The 18736-nt window shown below is 40.2% G+C and overlaps 1 protein-coding gene across 6 annotated transcripts in view; it reads right to left on the reverse strand.

The window, feature by feature from the left end:
• Window positions 1-18736, reverse strand: part of mctp1a (multiple C2 domains, transmembrane 1a) — a 196512-nt gene that overhangs the window by 39768 nt on the left and 138008 nt on the right. For all 6 annotated transcript variants that reach the window (XM_072665258.1, XM_072665256.1, XM_072665257.1 and 3 more), the window contains 4 exons: window positions 17981-18082; window positions 16314-16388; window positions 14180-14299; window positions 3273-3392 (listed from right to left, as the gene is read on the reverse strand). In XM_072665258.1, the coding sequence (XP_072521359.1) occupies window positions 3273-3392; window positions 14180-14299; window positions 16314-16388; window positions 17981-18082 (417 nt within the window). The remainder of the gene's footprint in view (window positions 1-3272; window positions 3393-14179; window positions 14300-16313; window positions 16389-17980; window positions 18083-18736) is intronic.

Consider the following 18736-nt stretch of genomic DNA (forward strand, 5'->3'; position numbering starts at 1 on the left):
ATGGCCATGTCTTTTAATAGCCTATATTTACTGCGACAGAATGCAGACACAACAAGGACACATTGTAGTGGTAACAGACACCCACACAAACAAGGCGGGTAGTAATAAAATGCTGTTCAAAAAGATCTACACAGCGAAAAGGATACTGACACACACTGACAGTCCTGCCTACATTAGGAATTATACTGTTGGCTAATTCAAGGGTAAGATAGCTTTGATGCAAAAAAAAGCTAATTAGATGTGATACCGTCTATAACATCTAGATGGTACACTGTCTGAGACTAACACTTTCACCTCTGCAGTGTATCTAACTAATCTAATCTAACTCCATTGTAGCAAATGTTCACATCTCTGAAATGACTGTGGAAATATGGCCTTAACGTTGCTACAGATGGTTCTTTGAGCCACGCCACAAAAGAACCACTTTTTATAATAGAGACATGTGAATGTGAGGAACCTTTTAAAGGTCTAAAGAAATGTCACTTGATGTAAAGGTTCTTTACCAATTTAAAGGTTCTTTCTGGAACCAACAGTGGCATCACTCGAGGGCCCCTTTTGTTGTTGAGTTCACACTTTTGCTATAACAGTGCCAAAGCTCCAAACACGGATCATAACATCCGATCCAGATGTTTCGACACTATCTGGACACTGTCTGTTAGAGAGCCATGTAGGCTGGGCAGATCCCTTGCCTCTAGCTCTTGTCTAACTGAGAGAGAGGCAGGTTGGACTGCTACACCGTAGCAGCCTGCATTTATGTGTCAGCGGGTTTTGCGGAGGGTTAGACATAACGCTATCTGAAATTATATCCTGCCAGGCACCGGGAGCCTGGCACCTCCACTCAAGTGATGAAAATATGAATGATAAACTTCTACTAGGGGGATATTTTTGAGAGCTCATCACTTAACTGAGCACTGGAGGAAAATATAACCTAGAAAGGATCAGTTTGCTCTGGCTGGATCACTGATACATAATAATATAGAGGTTCTACACCCAGGACTGAATATAACAGAGGGCACATGGAAATTGGAGCCGCTGAATAAGCCCTGATCTTAAGCACCTACTTTCAGTTGTACACATTTAAGAATAAGAGGATGTAGGTTATCCTTCTGCTGCAGTATATGTGCATGCATTGCCAACACACAAACATACACACATCCGCACATTCGTGTTTGAAGGAAAGAAACACTTGAATTCCTTCCCCTAGAGTTCATAATAAAGTAACTTCCCCTTTTAAATGGACTGGGAGAGAGTGGCCAGGCTGAGGCTCATCAGCGGGTTTCGGTCTAATGAAAAGCAGATCCCATGTGTATGTGCATGTGTGTGACTGTGTGTGCGTGTGTGTGTGTGTTTGTTTATTGTGTCGGCGAGCGGAACTCTCTTGCTCTTGCCAGCCCCACCAGCGGCTCATCTGTTGTGGTTACAGTCGTCAAAATGCAGAACAATGGAGAGTAAGAAAGATGGAGGAAGGGGGTTGGGGTGTATTGGGGTGGTGGTGTTGTGTGTGTGTGTGTGTGTGGGGGGGGGGGTTAAAAGCATTACCCCAAGCTTTCAGACCCTTCATATGTTTCACATCCACAGATCCCCACGCTGTAACCCCTGACCCATTACCCAGCTCTGAAACCCTGACTCCTGACACGAACAGGTTCAGAGGTAACAGAAACAAAGAACAGCGCATTGTGCAAATGTATGGAATACATAATGATGCATTTATCACCAGAGGGTCCTCAAAGCCATAACAGGAGGTACATACGTAAGGAGCAAAGTGTCTGCACGTTTTCTCTCGTTCTGAGCTATGTAAATACACAATCTTTCCAGTTTACCTCATTCCACGTTTGATTTATTAGCTCAAATTAAACAGAATGGGAAAAGAGCTGAGATAAACGCATACTGGAGATGAATATGTAGGTAAGTGCATAAATGGAACCTGCTTTCAGATTCCTCGCTCTCTCTTTTTTTTTTTTTGCAAACAATGTCGCCATCTACAGGAAAAAAGAGAAAGACCACTAGCGCTGAAAGGCAAAGTGATTTGATCTCTACTTTTCACACAATGTTTCCCTTTTTCTTTCTTACCTTGACAGACTTACAGCTGTATAAGATATGAAATAGCAGACAGAATAATAGAGTCTATCAAAAAAAAATTAAATTCCATGTATCCAGGACGCCAGCTAATGTAGTTCAAAAGCTTGTTCCATTTATTCAACGTGTCTCTGCGATACTTTCTAGGATAAGATTATTCATAGTAAGAAAAACTGATGAGCGTAATTCTGTAAAAACAGTTTTCCAAATCCATTCAATTAGGCTCTCTTTCTTCAGCATTCAGTTGCCTCTAAAAAGTCACAAAAATGATATTCTCTTATAATATAAAGCAAAAGTAATATTACTCCCATCTTAACATGAAAAAAATATATAAATATATATATATACATACATATATATATACACACACACACATCACAATTTAAATGAGCATTAAGATGAAACACAAGATCACACCATAATCCTAGGCATATCACATTTAGGCATTTTAAAAATCACCTCCACATGATTAAAAAATATCAGTACTGGCGTGGCACTGTTTTGGCGCCATTTAATTGGAAAAACACAAATAAACAAGAAAATAAGTGAGTGTCTCAGAATAGCTGGAGGTGAGAAGTTATTATTTCCACCTGTTCTGCAAGTGAAAAACATTCATTAAAAAAAAACACCACAGTGGAACACAATTTTCTTTTTGAAAAAAAAAAAACAAACAAAAAACTCTTAGAGCGTTAATACTGCAGTAAAATGGATAGAGGTGCTGTTTAAAAACACTTGTAAAATCTTTGCTTTTTTAAATGAGCAAATTCTAGTTACTACAACCTATGAAGCCTATAGAATAATTCTAATAAAAAGTCACTTAAGTGTTCCTTTTTCTTCTCTTTTTTTTTACATTTAACTTAGATGTTTCTAACACATTGCTGCATATTAAAGCTACATATAAAGCTGTAAACCTATTTACAATTGCACTCTTTAATGATATGATTTACTATTTCTACTAATATTTGTGAGCTTATTTACATTTCCAAACCATAATTGCTGGTATTTAGGAAGCATGAAACTAATCATGTTTCGATGTTTTATTACGAATATAAAATTAAGCTCACAAATGATCTTATAGTTAGTCCAGCTTGCGATTTATAAAAAAGTAAGGATAAAGGTTGTGCTTGCTGCAGGATGAGGCAGCGCTGAAGCGAGCATGGACGGTAGTGTGGGTCAGTGTGCGCAGGGACACTCACCACATCTCCCTGTCTGGTGTCCTTTCCCGAGGTGATGAGGATGTAGTTCCAGGCCAAGGGCAAGAGCAGAGCCAGTGGGATCATGTAGAGCTCAAAGTTCCACACCACTACTATGAAGAGCTGCGGGGACAGACAGAGAGACAGAGAGAAAGAGACACAAAAGGCAGGACATAAAAGAACAGATCAGATGGAAGCTTGCGCAGGACATTTTTCAAATTCTGCACATCTATTTATTTGAGGATCCCCTTTATTTCATGCCATAGAATCCTGTACTGTGTGCAGTTACAGTGCTTCTATAATGATGTAAGAATAGATCAATAGATACTATTGTGATGTAATAACAGACAAATAATAGATACTATTATGACATAATACTAGAAGTTATACTATGCAAAAACAACCTGATTTGCTATTTCGAGTCACTTTTAACCTGACATTGAGTATATAAATTAGTCCTACAGTGTGTGATTAAACATGAACCTTTTAAGTGTATCTGGAGCTTGTGAGTGTGAGAATGTAGCAAATCAATCCCTTTTTTCTTAAATAGCACTCATATGTGCTTACTATATTAAAAATCAAGCTGCAGCCAGCACCGGACCTTAACTTGAACTTGCAAGATAGCGCACATGGCTTCAAATTCCGAGAACAAGATGCAACCTTAAGAAAAATCCTGCTGAGTGAACTCGGCTGAGGGCAGACGTTTAGGCTTCCAGATTATCGTATTAATTTCTATATACAGCAATTTGTGAAAGTGCAATATCAATCTGTGAATATTTCAAGCAATCAGCTGAAACTGAAGCACGGCAGCTGAATGAGTGTGCTCACTCTTAATTAGCTAAACAGGGAAAAAAGAAATTGCAAGTCCAACCTTTAGGAATCCATCTATGTTCCTCTTGTAATAGCTATTAATCAAAAAGCACACTCACAAAGCCAGGCATGTAACCACTCATCAAAAAAGCACCAGACTACGAATGAAAATTTCCACACATTGATTATTTTTTGCGAAACATATTTACAACTGAATATAAAGCACTGCAGGGTGTGACAATTTCATTCACCCATAATAATAATGGATCTGGCAGGATGAAACAGCTGATGAGTTATGATGTTTACTACAATGAATAATAATGTAGTGCGAATGTAATATTGCCAGAGAACAAACGTGTATATTGTTACGGATAACTAGTCAGAGCTTTAAACTTTATACTGCAAGAAATCAAGCTTCTACTGCTAACTACACTGATGCTGCAACACTGAGGGGGCTCCTGCTTATAGCTATGACCTTCCCTAGTTAAAGAAACATACATTCGCTCTGTGTTAAATGACTTAACCACTGTCGACTGCTGTACTTTGTATTAAACAATAGAGCTGTGCTCAAACAATGCAAATATATACATATGTTAAAATATATGCTATATTTTCTATATTTATATATATACTTTGTGTATATATATATATATATATATATATATACATACTTTGTGTGTATATATATATATATATATATATATATATATATATATATATATATATATACACAAAGTATATATATATAAATGTAGAAAATATAGCTGACATACTTTAATTTACACCATCTGAGCATTATAACGCCTGAGATGTACAACTTAAACACAGTAAACTACTACACCACACACACACACACACATACACACACACACAAACACACATTGGAAAGTGATGAATCTTAGTGTAGCATAACAAAATAAAGATATAAATGATGAATTATAGATGAATTGGCCAAAGCATTAACATAATGCTCAGAGCAAAATAACTTATCGCAATAGGCCGGGGTGTAGCAGGCGGTAGCTAGAAAACAACACATTACAGTTCTTTTGAGTTTTTTTGTTTTCTTCCTTTAATAAAGAAGTGTTCGGGGAATAGGGAGGAATCATTTTCAATAATTCAACAATGTTTACAGGCAAGCAAACACACACACATACACACGCACACACACACACACACACACACACACACACACACACTCCCTCCTATCAAATTAAATGAATTCCCACACTCACACATGCACACACATACACATGCACACATACACACATGCACCACCCTACCTGTCTTTCACCAATCTCTTTCTTTTCTCTTTGAATGAACTCAGCATCGCTTATGCCTTCCACAACACATCACGCTCTCTCTAGCACATTCACTCACGAACAGCGGCGAGACTTAACCACGTTTATTCCTGCTGCGCTCCAGATCTCAGTGTGAAGCAAAAATAAAAATACTATGATATTTATTTCAAACCCACCTTTCAAAAACACAAACGCTCCAAAAATAGCCTCAGGTAAAAAAAAGGCTACTTCAGGAGAAATGCCGAAAATGCTTTTCATACTGAATTGGCTGTAATTATTATTATTTATTATTTTTTAAATATTTTTTAGATTAAAAGGGAAATTTCATAGAAAAAAATAACTCCCACTTTCAAAAGGCACTTACAAAATCCCATTCTTTGTCTCAGCTCCTCAGCGTCCCACTTGTTTTCATATGCCCGGGGGTTTATTTAACCTGTCGCTGGACGCAATCCCTGGAGTTTGGACACTCTAGCTGAGGGGCCGGCAGTTGATTGACAGCGGCGTTAGACGACACCTTCGACCGCTCGGAGGTGACCCCTCTCCCTTTCACACAGGCCGGCGGCCCGAGGAGAGGTGCCCAGAGAGTCGGGGCCATTCTCCCAAAAGCAGGGGCCTATTTTCACCTCTGTACCCCCCTTCTCAGGCACATAAGAGCGACAACCCCCTCAACAGAAACCAAGCTGGAGAAAGGGTCTGGCCAGAGGAACGAGAAAAGAGAAACCGAATCTGTGAATGCGCGACCGCTGGCTTTGTCAGAAACCATCCAGGTAGCCACAATATCAGCCTCCGACAGTCCATGCCGGCCCGAACACCCATGGAGAAGCCACAATGCCGGGTTACTCAATTCACTGTGTGGGTGCAATGCTGGGCCGGTCAGAGAACACGAAGCGCTAAGGCTGTAGCACCTGAAAAAATCCACTTTCATTGTCCATTGAGCAATACAATATGCATTAGCAATGAAAATGACCACCTTTGTTCCAGCCTATAGTGCGTTTTATAGTACATTCAATGGACATGAACTTTGGGACACTGTGGAAAAGTTGTGGGGGCGCAACAAGAGAACCAAGAGAATCATTTTAAATGAAAGTCATTTGTTTTCTTCTAGGTTATATGCACAAAAAAACATTTAATATGCCTTTATTTCAGCTTTTGTGGAAACAAAACTAAAAGATCTCTGGTTACTAGCCTAGCAGATTTTTCCAGTTCCACTTATCTCTCATAAGTTTCAGGAGAAAGTCCTGGAGAGTCCAACAGAAGCTCAAATAAAAAGGCACTAAGTGCCTAAATGCAAAAACGGTACAAACAGCACCACTGAACCCTTCAACAATTTCATTAAGTTACACAAACAAGCTTAACCCTGACACTCTTCAAGTTGAATCCCTGTGCAGACGTTCCAAAGTTTCACCTTAAACACTGTGGTAAAGTTGAAAGGTAGTTTTCCGGCCCTAAACTGTCTAATTAGTGCCTTTTCAACAGTCCTTGCATCTATATTAATGCACTTCTCTGTTTAATCACTGCAGCAGTACTAATTCATTTCAGCACTCATAAAGTAGGTTACAGTCATGCTCATCTGCCATATCAAGCACTGTTTAAGTTTGTTTTAATTATCAATTTGATTTTACACATCAATCACAATACACTTGAGATGAAGTCCCTTGTCAAAACTATTGCTCTGACTTTTAGAGAGAAGCACACGAAACAGCCAAGTGTTTCACATTCTCCTCAATATACTTTTTTTTTTTGGAAAAGAGAGTGGACTCTGTTTTGGCAGTCCATTTTAATATCGTTTTGGCACTTGCCGCTCTGGAGTGGGGTATGAGCACTTTGGAGAATGCATTTGAGAATTAGCACATTAAAAGTGTGTTACCAACACACCCCACAACAGCCCTTCTACTTGGAATCGAGAAATTGAGTCATCATAGTGGTGTTGATTATTTTAAATGGTGCCAACGGTGGGAGAAATATGCCAAATGAGAGGCTGATTATGGACGTCAATAACTCATCTGGGTTTTGGCCGGGGCCCTCAGTAAGAGCGCTGCCGAAGAGTGATGCTGCACTGCCACCTTCTGGCATTTCGAAAAAACTGGTGTTATTAGTCAACATGCACTTAACCTTTGAAATGAATTATCAAAACAGGCAATGCTACACCTTCTGGAGAATGGATATTTCTGTTCAGGAATGGGTTTAAAAGTGCAATGCTCAAAAATGTACACCCCTTCCATTTAAATGATTAGTTAATCGTAATTCTGGGATACTTAGTAATCGCAGGTGGGAAATCATCCTTTAGTGAAACCCTGTCCGGACTAATAAAAAGAGAGAGAATGACGGCTAGACGTTTGCTTGTGTTTAGGTTCAGTAATGAAATGTTTAAAAATGTAAGCAAAACACTTTAAATTCTTAGTTATACGAAAGTGACATACTTCCTTATTATCCTATGTGTTACATTATCATTTTCCTGTGGAAACCTAAAAATGAACAGATGAGCTGGAAAATGTTTATTTCTATTCAGAAATTGATTTAATTCATTACTTTTTCTATACACAGAAGCAATAAAATGTTTCTCATCTCAGATGCTCAGCACCATCCTAAAACACTCATTTCTTAAACTTTGGCAGGACTAATTAAAATAGACAGGAAAAAGCTTGCTTCTGTTCAAAATAGGTTCAATAATGGAGTGATTAATACTTTAGTTATATCTAGTATTGTACATTCTTAACTACACAAAGGATGACAATTAGTACTGTGAGACTTCAGTTGCTGAAAAATGTTTACTTCTAGTCAAGAATAGTTTCAATAATCACATTTAACACTTTAAATTCATATCTATACATAAAAATGCTCAACACTATCCTAAAACACGATTTCCTTAAACTTTGTCAGAACTAATTCAAATTGACTGAGTGGCAACTGCGAGAAAGTGGTTGCTTTACAGAAATATGATTCAATGGAAAGTTTAATAATGTCACATCTAGCTTTTTAAATTCTTACTTATACAAAAGTGTCAAATAGTTTCTTTAATTGCTGGAGTGTTTCTGTTCAGCAATGGGTTCAATAATGTCATATATATCACTTTAAATTCTCGACTATTCAAAGAAGGGACAAAACATTTCTTATCGTTATAGTCTAAACTAGCATTGGGTAAAACACCATTTGCTTTGGCAGGAATGCTTGGCTGAAAATGGACAACTGTAACTACTGGAAAAAGCTTGCTTCTGTTTAAAATAGGTTCACTAATAGAACATTCAACAATGTATAACACTGTAAGTCCGCTGTAATATTTAACACCGTAAAAAGGCACAATTTCTTGTTATCCCCAGACCTGCCATGTGTTGATTATCATTTTTGACATTTTGTCACAACACTTAATGTCAATGTCACACAACATATTTTCTGTACAAAAAAGTGCCAACCATTTACTCAAACTTTCTAAATGGCAACCGCAACTACTGGAAAATGTTTGCATCTGTTTAAGAATGTGTTCAATAATAGAGTGTTCTTTGGTGTGCTCACATCTAACACAAAACGACAAGTACTAAAAGTGACTTGACTACTAAAACTAGATTCTCATCATTCATGGATGCTGACAATTAACAACAATACCTGCATCAGTTTCAGTTCTGAAATACTTGCTTCAGTTCAGGTATACATAACATTAAATAACATGGTAAACTCTTATATTGTAAATAATAAATACTACTATAGGAAGTTCCCAGCAGCTCCTCCTCACAGATAACTGACCAGAATTAGCATTTGAAGAATCATCTGTCTTTTTAAAAAAAACTACATCCCACCCTTTATGCCCTTGTCAGTATATGTGCTTAGGGAAAACTGAAAGTGAAAAGGTGTCACATTGAAGAAAACAGTGCAAGGTCACACACATATACACACACACAGATGTATACACACATACACACTGGAGCATTTGTTCCTCCCTTCCTCTCTTTTTTCTTGGATGGGTGTATTTTATCTAAATGCAAAGCAGGTGAGGGCTGCTCCAGTTTCGTGTAGCAGCAGCCTCTCTTGTCTGGGCTCTCCCACTGATAAGAGCCCTACTTTAGACCACATAAAAGAGCTGGGTATCATTTCCTTACCCCCTCCTTCCAATAAAGCCTCCTCAGCCAGTACACACATACACACACACACACACACACATCCAAACAGCGCTCCTATTCCCCATGCTACTCAATACCTGCTCTATTTGCTCCCAATTCAGGGCCAAATTGCAGCTAAAGTTACGGCAAATTTGTTTGGAGGAAGAGTTGGTGAGGCTTGGCCGCTCCGGGGCGCAGAGAGGGCCAGAGCGGGAGAGAGAAACGCGTAGGGTGAGCTGGCACACAGCGGGCTTTCTGAACCCGACACCAGCACTGCCAACAATGGCCCACTTTCACAGCGGACGGATGGGTGGAGGAATGCTCAGCTTACAGGTGTCCGCTTAGAGAGAGAGAAGGGCACACATACAGACATACACACACAAACTTCAGCGTTGTAGTTGATCAAGTCATGAATGGTTGGCACTTCAGCATGTGAGTGTGAGTGTGTGTGTGTGTGTGGGCGGGGGGTATGCATGTGTGTATGCAGTGTTAAATCCATAGATGTATTGTGATTCAACTAAATCAACTTTTTAATGATATATAATAGCAATTACAACAATATTTATGCATCAAAAAGCCCACCTTTCATTTATTTTATTGCCAAAACAGCCATCAAATACTAATTATTTATGATTCAGAGTCAGGAAAGAAGCAGAAAAAACTGGCACTGAAACAGAACCTCAACAACTAAACAGAATATCAACTGTTTCAGTGTTCAGTGAGTCTACCTTTTACCTTTATTACAGCTTCTGCTCTTCTGAAGCCAGGGTTACACAATTTTTACCCCAATTTTAGCCCCGAGGCTCTAGTCAACAGATTAGTCTGATTCGACAGCTGGAGAGAATCGAGTACTGTGTGACAAGCGCAGACTCCAATTTTTGGCGTCCCAATCGTGCTTCAGACCAGTGGGAGTACATTAAACTTTTTGGGACCCGATCCGAGGGTTATCTAACAGTGTATACTGGTCGGCACCCCAATCTGAACAGGTCCCGTCAACAGCCCCTGAAAACTGAGCACGGAAAGTGCAGTTTTCAGGCAGTTATTAAGCAGTTTATTTTAAATAAATGCTCCACCTTGCAGCAGCTATATTGCAGTGCTAGTACATGTCAGACACTGCAGCACCATTTAAGGTAGGGTAGCCTCTAATGCATGCTGTGCTACTCACCTCCAGCTCCCTCTGCAGTCTGTACAGACCATGCTGACTCTGTATTCCCACCCACAACCTCACCCAAAGATGTTTTTGACCTTTCTTTCATTTGGGTCAGTGCATATGGTGGTGCGAATCGGCATCTTCTGGGTAACGCAAGGCATGCATGCTTTCAGGAGTGTTTGGTTTAGTTTAGCAACAGGTTGTAGTGTAGTGTATGATCTCTAGTCATTTACTGTGCAATAGACATGTTTTCATTTGCCACAAATATTGACAAAACCTTTTCGTATTTTTATAATTTGTACCCACTTTAAAGGTCGTGTAGTGTACCCAAGGCTTAAGGAGACTTTAGTTCTTCTGCAAAAATCTGCAGAAAGAGTTTTCCACCACTCCAACGTTCAGTGTTAGAAGAAAGTTTGCCTTCTCATCATCCAAGAAACCCCAATAACATTAAATAATGCTGAGATCTAGACTCTGGGCCGGCCAGTACATTGTTCTGGGACCACCAGAAGCTTCAGTAGTTTGATATGGTCAAAAGTTCTTTTTTGTCTGCTTGCTTTTCCCAGGAAGAAAAGCAATACATTCTTTTAGACCCACAGAATCTCCTCACATTGGAAGGTTGGACAGAAACACCTGTAGACTTTTTGAGATCTGAAGTGAGAGTGGAGCTTGATTTTCTCCTCTTTCTCTAAGATGAAAGCTTCAAGTGCTGTTTATCTGATAGGGTGGTTTTGAGGCCTCGCACAGTTGTTAGAGGTCCCATTTCCTCTGTAACTTTTGATCATTGTTTGAACTTGAATAGTTTTTGACCTTCCTCTTCCGTATGGAAGTGCATTATCTTATTACAAATATCTTCTGAAAATTGAAGACCTGAACAGCCAGTTCACATGGAAATTAAATAAATAAAGATTTACCACTGTCTTTTGCACAGTACTATACTTTACATTTAAATAATTTTAAAAGTAGTTCTGAATCAATGCTCTCTCAAAATGTAGGTGCTATAAACGGTCCACTGAACTTTTGGTTCCACAAAGAACCATGTTTCTAATAGTGTGACTATGAAGAACATTTACATAAAAAATTTATTTAAAAAAAAGTTTCTTTAAACTCACAACTATTAAAAAGGTAGTGTTGTCATGAATGGTAGGATTCTCACTTTATGTCTAAACGTTTGTTGTGGGTTAGAGGGGTATAACGCATAGAGCAGTGGAACTGTGTTCTCTGGAATAATGGTGCTCCATCCAATTATTTTGGAATGAGTAGGGGATGAGGTAGGGTGGTCATCATCCAACATTCTGACCTCACTAATGTCCTTGTTGCTGAATGCAATCAAATCTTCACAGCAATGCTCCAAAAATAGAATGCCTTCCCTGGACAGTAGAGACAGTTACTCCAACAAAAGCAGGATAAACTCAGGAGAAACAGTGAATGAGAACATGTCCCAATACTTTTGCCCATGTAGTGTCTGTGTGTTGTACCACATCCCTACATAAGGCCATTTTAAGTCAGATAGCTGGCACAGCAGGATCTGGCACAATACAGCACATAAATGCACTAGTTGCAAAAGTTCTCAACTTTGCGAGAGTTGTTAACATCACGGCACAACGACAACAACAACAACAAACCGGTAACCTAAAAAATCATATTAGAGCCGTGTCAAAAGGTACCGACCTAAAAATACCAGAATAGCAAATCACAGCACTCGCTTCACCTCACAGCCATTTTCATCTGCTCAGTGTTAGCATTCCCTTTGCTGTGGCTAACCTTTGTGTAGGAAGAGGTAGAGGTTCTGCAAAAGCAGCCGTGCCATTTTTTAGAGCGTATAATACACTCTGTATGTTGAGCTGAAGTCTGTCGAAACTTGGCAAAGCCACACAGCTGGGGATATCAACACTGCTGCATGAAATCACCTTGACCAGACGGCTGCTGATGAAGTGCTTCTTAAAGTAATGAATTAAGTGATTAAGAAAGCTCTTTTGTACGAACATTAAGACAACTACTATTAATAATTCAATGAGTTGCTGTCAGAATAGTACAAACAAGATAGGTGCTGATATTTCCCCCCAACCAACATTTGCTTTTCATTTATTTCTTAGTTTTTGGACAAATTAGACCCTTAATTGATTTAAAGATAATGGGGATGAATCACTATGCAATCATTTCCTCCCTAAATAACTAAAGAAGGAAGAAGCAGGTGTGACCTCGTGCTTTTAACAGACTCTTTTGACATTTCTTTTTCTGATATTTTCATTCAAGCTTTTTTCCCCGTCGCACAACAGCTGAGAAAGAGTAAAGGAAAAAAAAATTTAGAACTTAAATGTTAACTGATCGATACAGACGCCCCCGTCCCTCCTTCCCTGCTGTCTAAACTGTAGCAAAATTAAAACGTGTCAAGCGGCAAATGTTAACGGCCGATGCGAGCGGCACTTAAAGACATGTTAACACTAAAACAGACAGATCCTGCTGCATATTATGCAGTGCCACAGAGCAGGATTAGCTCCACTGTCCTGTTAGCATTCAGTCACACAGCGAGCTTCGGAGAGGGTGTCCTTTAAGCGACAGCTCAGCTGTCCAATTATACGTCCTGCTTTCTCTTCACTATGCAGTGGGAGTTGGAGGGAGATAGTCAGATACTAAAGGTTGGTGGTACAGCAAAAATGTAGCATGATATGAACCTCGGTATTTTGATTGTTTGCTGCTCTTTTTTCCCTGAGCAAACTGAAAAGTATTAAATGCACCAGTAAATTTAATCCAGTCAATTCAACGTTTTGGAAAAAGGAACTATCTAAGAATTGAAACAATTGGTTTAAATCCAACGATTGGTTTGATTAAAAAAATAGATGAATAGACTCTCTTCCAAAACAGATATGCAGATGGACGATACTCATGATATCCTCAGAAAAGTTTATCATTAATCATTTTGTGAACTGGGGTATCCTAGAACCGTGTGAATAAGGACACTCTTCTAAAATAATGGGTATGGAGGCATTCTAGAACAGTGAGAATATCCTAGACCCACTGTGAATGAAGACAGCCTTCTAAAACATTAAACAACCACATTGACCATTTGTGACGGGCACACATGCCCAGAGCGGTGGGCAGCCATGGCTGCGGCGCCCGGAGAGCAGAGAGGGTGAAGGGCCTTGTTCAAGGGCCCAACAGTGGCAGTTTACTGAGCCTGGGTATCGAACCCACAACCCTGTCATCAATAGCCCAGAGCTCTAACTGCTGAGCCACCACTGCCTCTACAAACATAACCATGATATCCTCAGAACATGGTACCACACATTTGATCACGCTAACGTATCGTCACATCGCCCTTCCCTAATAGATATAGTGAGAAAGACAGATCATGCTCCATCATGCTGTTGCTGGGCTAAAGTCTGGAAACATCTCATGTTAAATCAGTAGTGTGATATGAAAACAGTTACGTGAGTGAAGCGAGCTGTTGATACCTGGCACAGTTTAGTCTCACATTTGAAGTCAGGCCAGTACCGTGAGGCCTGTTAAGAGTGTGTGAAAATGTGTGTGTAAGTGTGTGTGTGTGAGTGTATAGCTTCTTACAAGGAAGGCACAGATGCTCCTCTGAGGAGACTCCCACTCAAAGCAGCTGTTGATGTAGCAGCCAGCGTTGATGAGGAACATGATACAGCGCCTCACTCTGTTGAAATTCTGTAACAGCAACTAAAGAAAAAAATAAACACATGTCAGTCTTGCCTGAAGTCAGGAGTCATCAGTTCTGCTCAGGGTAGGTCAGAGTCGAGCACAGTTTAAAAGGGGCGCAAAAAGGTGTACTATGTACAGCGAAATGTGTCCTCTGCATTCTAACTATCTGTGTGTGAACACACACACACACATTAGTGAACTAGGGGCAGTGAGCACACACACACCCAGAGTGGTGGGCAGCCAACTCCAGCGACTGGGGAGCAGAGAGGGTAAAGGGCCTTGCTCCCAGGGCCCAACAGTGGCAGCTTACCGAGCCTGGTTATCGAACCCACAACCCTGTCATCAATAGCCCGCACAACACATTGAAACAACAAATGCTAATTGGTGGGATGGTTTTATACTGTTGTAGAACAAGACAAATAAACCAGTGTTATGTAGGAGAACCTTTTAGAACAGCATGACTGAGGACACACTTCTATGATTGTGGGAAAAGGGGTTCTAGAAAAGTGTGAAAAAAGACAACATTAAAGAAAGGTGGGAATGGGGGTTAGCTGGAGACCCTCTCCCAACGCTGACACCTTCTGGACAAACAAGAAACTCATGTTCGACCAGCCGGCTTTTTCTTGTGTTAAAATGCTTATCTGCTGCTTTTCAGTTGACCTGCCATCAGTGTAAGCTCTGAGAGAAGTTATGTCGTCTAAACAGTCTTCAGTAGGTACTATACTAGTGTCTAAATTTGGTATGAATCACTATACAAAACAAATGACGACTACAAGGCTCAAAATAAGTGTGCTTTGGCAACTGTCACATCGCCACTTGCGTCGGGGCGTCTGGCACACAAAATGTGGTAAATAAACGGGAGCGATCGAGCCACACTTTGGAGTCCCACGCCAGTTTTGGCACACAGTCAGAGACTGGAAAAGCACTATTGTCCCATGGCATTGTTATCTAGGAATAACACCAGAAGACTGAACCAAGTACGAGAGACATTTCAATCAAACAGAGAACGTGGCCAACAGACAGCCGGGGGGGGGGGCACTTGTGTTCTTATATAATATACCGTATACTTTTTAGACCCATTAAAGGAGAACACGCTCTCTTTCTTATCCCTTTTAACAATAATAGTTCAGAATTAGTCTGAACTGCAAATGACTGTGGTGTTCTGGTGTTCCAACCAAGATGAAACACACACTGGCTCATAATGGCCGAAATGCTGCAGGCTTTGATCATAGCAAATTTCTGCATTTACTTTGGCAGACTGCTCTCGAGTCTCCCTTTAAACTAGGCTATTTTGCATGCCATTTGGGACCAAACAAGCAGAAGTAAAATGAGAGGTGATACAAGGTACAAAGTGATGGAAAACTACATGATATTGTAATTGAACATTATGGAAATGATACTGACAGAACACAGACTTTTACTGTGAAACATCAGAAGTTTCACAGCAAGTTGGATCTGTTGTCTGTTGGCCTTTCCGTTCAGATTTTTTGTTTTTAGAGCTACTTGATATCTTCCTTACTAGTGTAAGCACACTTTCCCATGCACATACACACACACTTCAAGACTGGCTAAAAGAGAGAGACAAAGTGGACAAAGTGCCGAGCATGCACTTTTTGGAGCTCAGAATGGATCGACTGTGCTGTGAACTCAGTATGTGCGTGTGTGTGTGTGAGTGTCTGTGTGTGCCAGTGACAGGCCTGATTTGGGACAGCCCCTCCAATTCAGCTCTTTGTCCAAGGGGGACACATTGAGCGGGCCTACAATGAAGTGCATTGCAGCGGTGCCACCGAGGGCCAAGCTAAAGGATGGCCAATCTACTTATGCACCCCACAACTGACAGCATGACATTTCTATTCAGCCGCTCCAGAGGAGAGGGACCAGAGAGAGGGAGAGGAGAGTGAGGAGAGAGTGACACTGTTGTCTATATTGTGTGTCAAACATACTCTTCTGTTCAGTAGCAGCTATTAACACGGCGCTTGCGGCAGGTCTTCTTTATTTCTTTTCTCTTTTTTTTTTTCTTTTCTATTTTTACCTGTTTAGAAACTCGAGGCTCCTCTTCGATGTACTTCTGCTCGATGGGCATCAGCGTCCTGAGACCAGCTTTCACCTACACAAACACACACACACACACACACACACACACACACACACACACACACACACACACATACATACACACACACACACACACACACATACATACACACACACACACACACACACACACACACACACACACACTCGTTATCTCATTAGGAAAAAATGCATGGGAAGGTGAACTTTAAAATTTCTGCAATAAATGGCCATGTTTGGGGTTTTATTTAAAGTTAAAGTCAACTTTAGGAAGTTTTAACTTGAGAAGTTTTACCTGAAAAAGTAAAAGTTAACTATTTCACTCTCATGGCTTTTTAAAATATACAGACTTCTGTTTAAAAAAGTCCCAACCACATTTATAAATGCAAGAGACAATTTGGTATCGGCTGGCAAGCTATTATTCTGTGCATTTGTTATTTTCCGCTGTCATTTGTTGGCATTTAAAGGAACCAAAACAGATGTGTTGAACCTGTTGATACAGAATGTAAACTGAATGTAACACAATACATATCGTGAAGTCTAAGAGTTCTAGTAAAAATGCTTCAATTTTGCATTCTTTTTAATTTCAGATAAACTTTTTTCAATAAACAGGTTCCTAAATTGTTCTTGGTAAGAATTAGACAAAAATATTAAGTAGCACAGAAGCTTTCCCTGAAATTCTACCAGGAAGTTCTTTAATCTGTAACCCTTTAACCCTATCATCCTCAAACAATATAGGTTTCCACATCCTTACTTAGAACATGCCGTTCCAGGTGAAATATTTAATATGATATAACATTTGCCGTAATGTTTAAAGATTAAAGAACCTCTGCATAAGATAATGTCTGTATGCCCATTTAGAAAGGTTTCCAAGAACTGAACGTCCAAGCCAAGAACCATTTAGAACCCATTACTTGAAAGATTGTGAGACATTTGGTCAGATAGGATTTAAGGTGTTAATGGCAGAGTGCACTTAAGCTGCATAAACATGTACTTATATGTTTGTGCAAAGGTGGATCAAACCCACTTGAGAATGAGCTTCTCCTGAGAAATGCTTCCTTTTGAACACTGTTGGTTTACATGAACAAATCCAATTGCCAATGTGGACCACACTTCTGGACCTTGCTGTAACTGTGGCAATATTCATGTGATTGTGTAATTACATTGAAACTTCTAAGAATTAAAATGCCATTAAGTAAAATGACCATGGCTGGAGTGTCTTAAACTCTGGTCCTCTATATCGCTACAGTGATGTACAACGCTAACGACTGATCTCTATAATAACTGATCTCGCTCTCTCCCTCCATTTCACGTACTGGGTGCCACATAGCCATGTGCCGCTCTCTCGCTCTGCCACCTAAAATGGCGGCCGCGGCGCAAACAGCGACACACACACCCGCAAACAAAAGCTTAAGGAGAAGGGGAGCCTTTGGTAATTAAAGAAAAAAGCAGGATGAGGGGGACAGCCCCACGTTCAAACGACAGGAGCGACCATGTTGAAGGGAACAAATAGAAAGAGAAGCTAGGGAGAGATAGTGTTTGAGTGTGTGTGTGTGTGTGTGAGAGAGAGAGTGTGTGTGTGTGTTCGGAGGGGACAAGTAGAAAGAAAAAGAGAGAGGGACTTACAGCATTATAAATCACGTCTAGTTCGAGAAAGATGACCCCTTTTGTTGGCCCTGTCAGCTCCTTGCTTTTCAAGGCGTAAGCTTTCCGTTCACCATTTTGGATCTGTGGGAGAGGGACATGACAGCCGTCTGTCTGGCAATACCCAGCTGAATACACTCCCCGCGTGACCTTTGACCCCCAGCTGCTGCATCTGACAGAGAGCCCAAAACAACTGTGGCGGCTCTGACAAGTACCTGTTCATTACGCCCCAACCACTGTCAGCCGCAAATTAACTATCCTGGGGGATCAGCCTGGGAGCACACATTACGCTCTCCTGCTTTTTTCCCTTTCTTTTCTCCTCCTTTCTTCTTTTTTTAACTTACTCTTTTCGTAGTGGGGTTAGTTTTTTCAGTATTTTGTAGCTTTCTTCACCTAAAGTTACAATGACTAAGAATCTCAACTGCACATTTCCCAAGGCACTTTTTTCCCCAAATCAACAAAGAAAATTCATTTACTTTAAATTAAAGCCTTGAATGCTAATTGGTGGACTTTTCTCCCTAGGTTACTTCTCCTTAGGTCATTTTGGTAATGTGGTCAGGTTTATCAGTCTCCTGTAGCTGTTCTGACCTAAAACTGACAAAAAATCTCAGAGAATTTCCCAAGGCACCTAAAAATCCAATTTTGAAATCCTGCAAATTTGTGGACTTCACTCCTGGGTGAAGTTCACTCCTTTTTGATGGTGGTGGTTGTAGCTACCCCCACCTAAAGTGACAATGA

The sequence above is a fragment of the Salminus brasiliensis genome, chromosome 20 (assembly GCF_030463535.1).
Source record: "Salminus brasiliensis chromosome 20, fSalBra1.hap2, whole genome shotgun sequence".
In the NCBI taxonomy this organism is placed as follows: domain Eukaryota; kingdom Metazoa; phylum Chordata; class Actinopteri; order Characiformes; family Bryconidae; genus Salminus; species Salminus brasiliensis.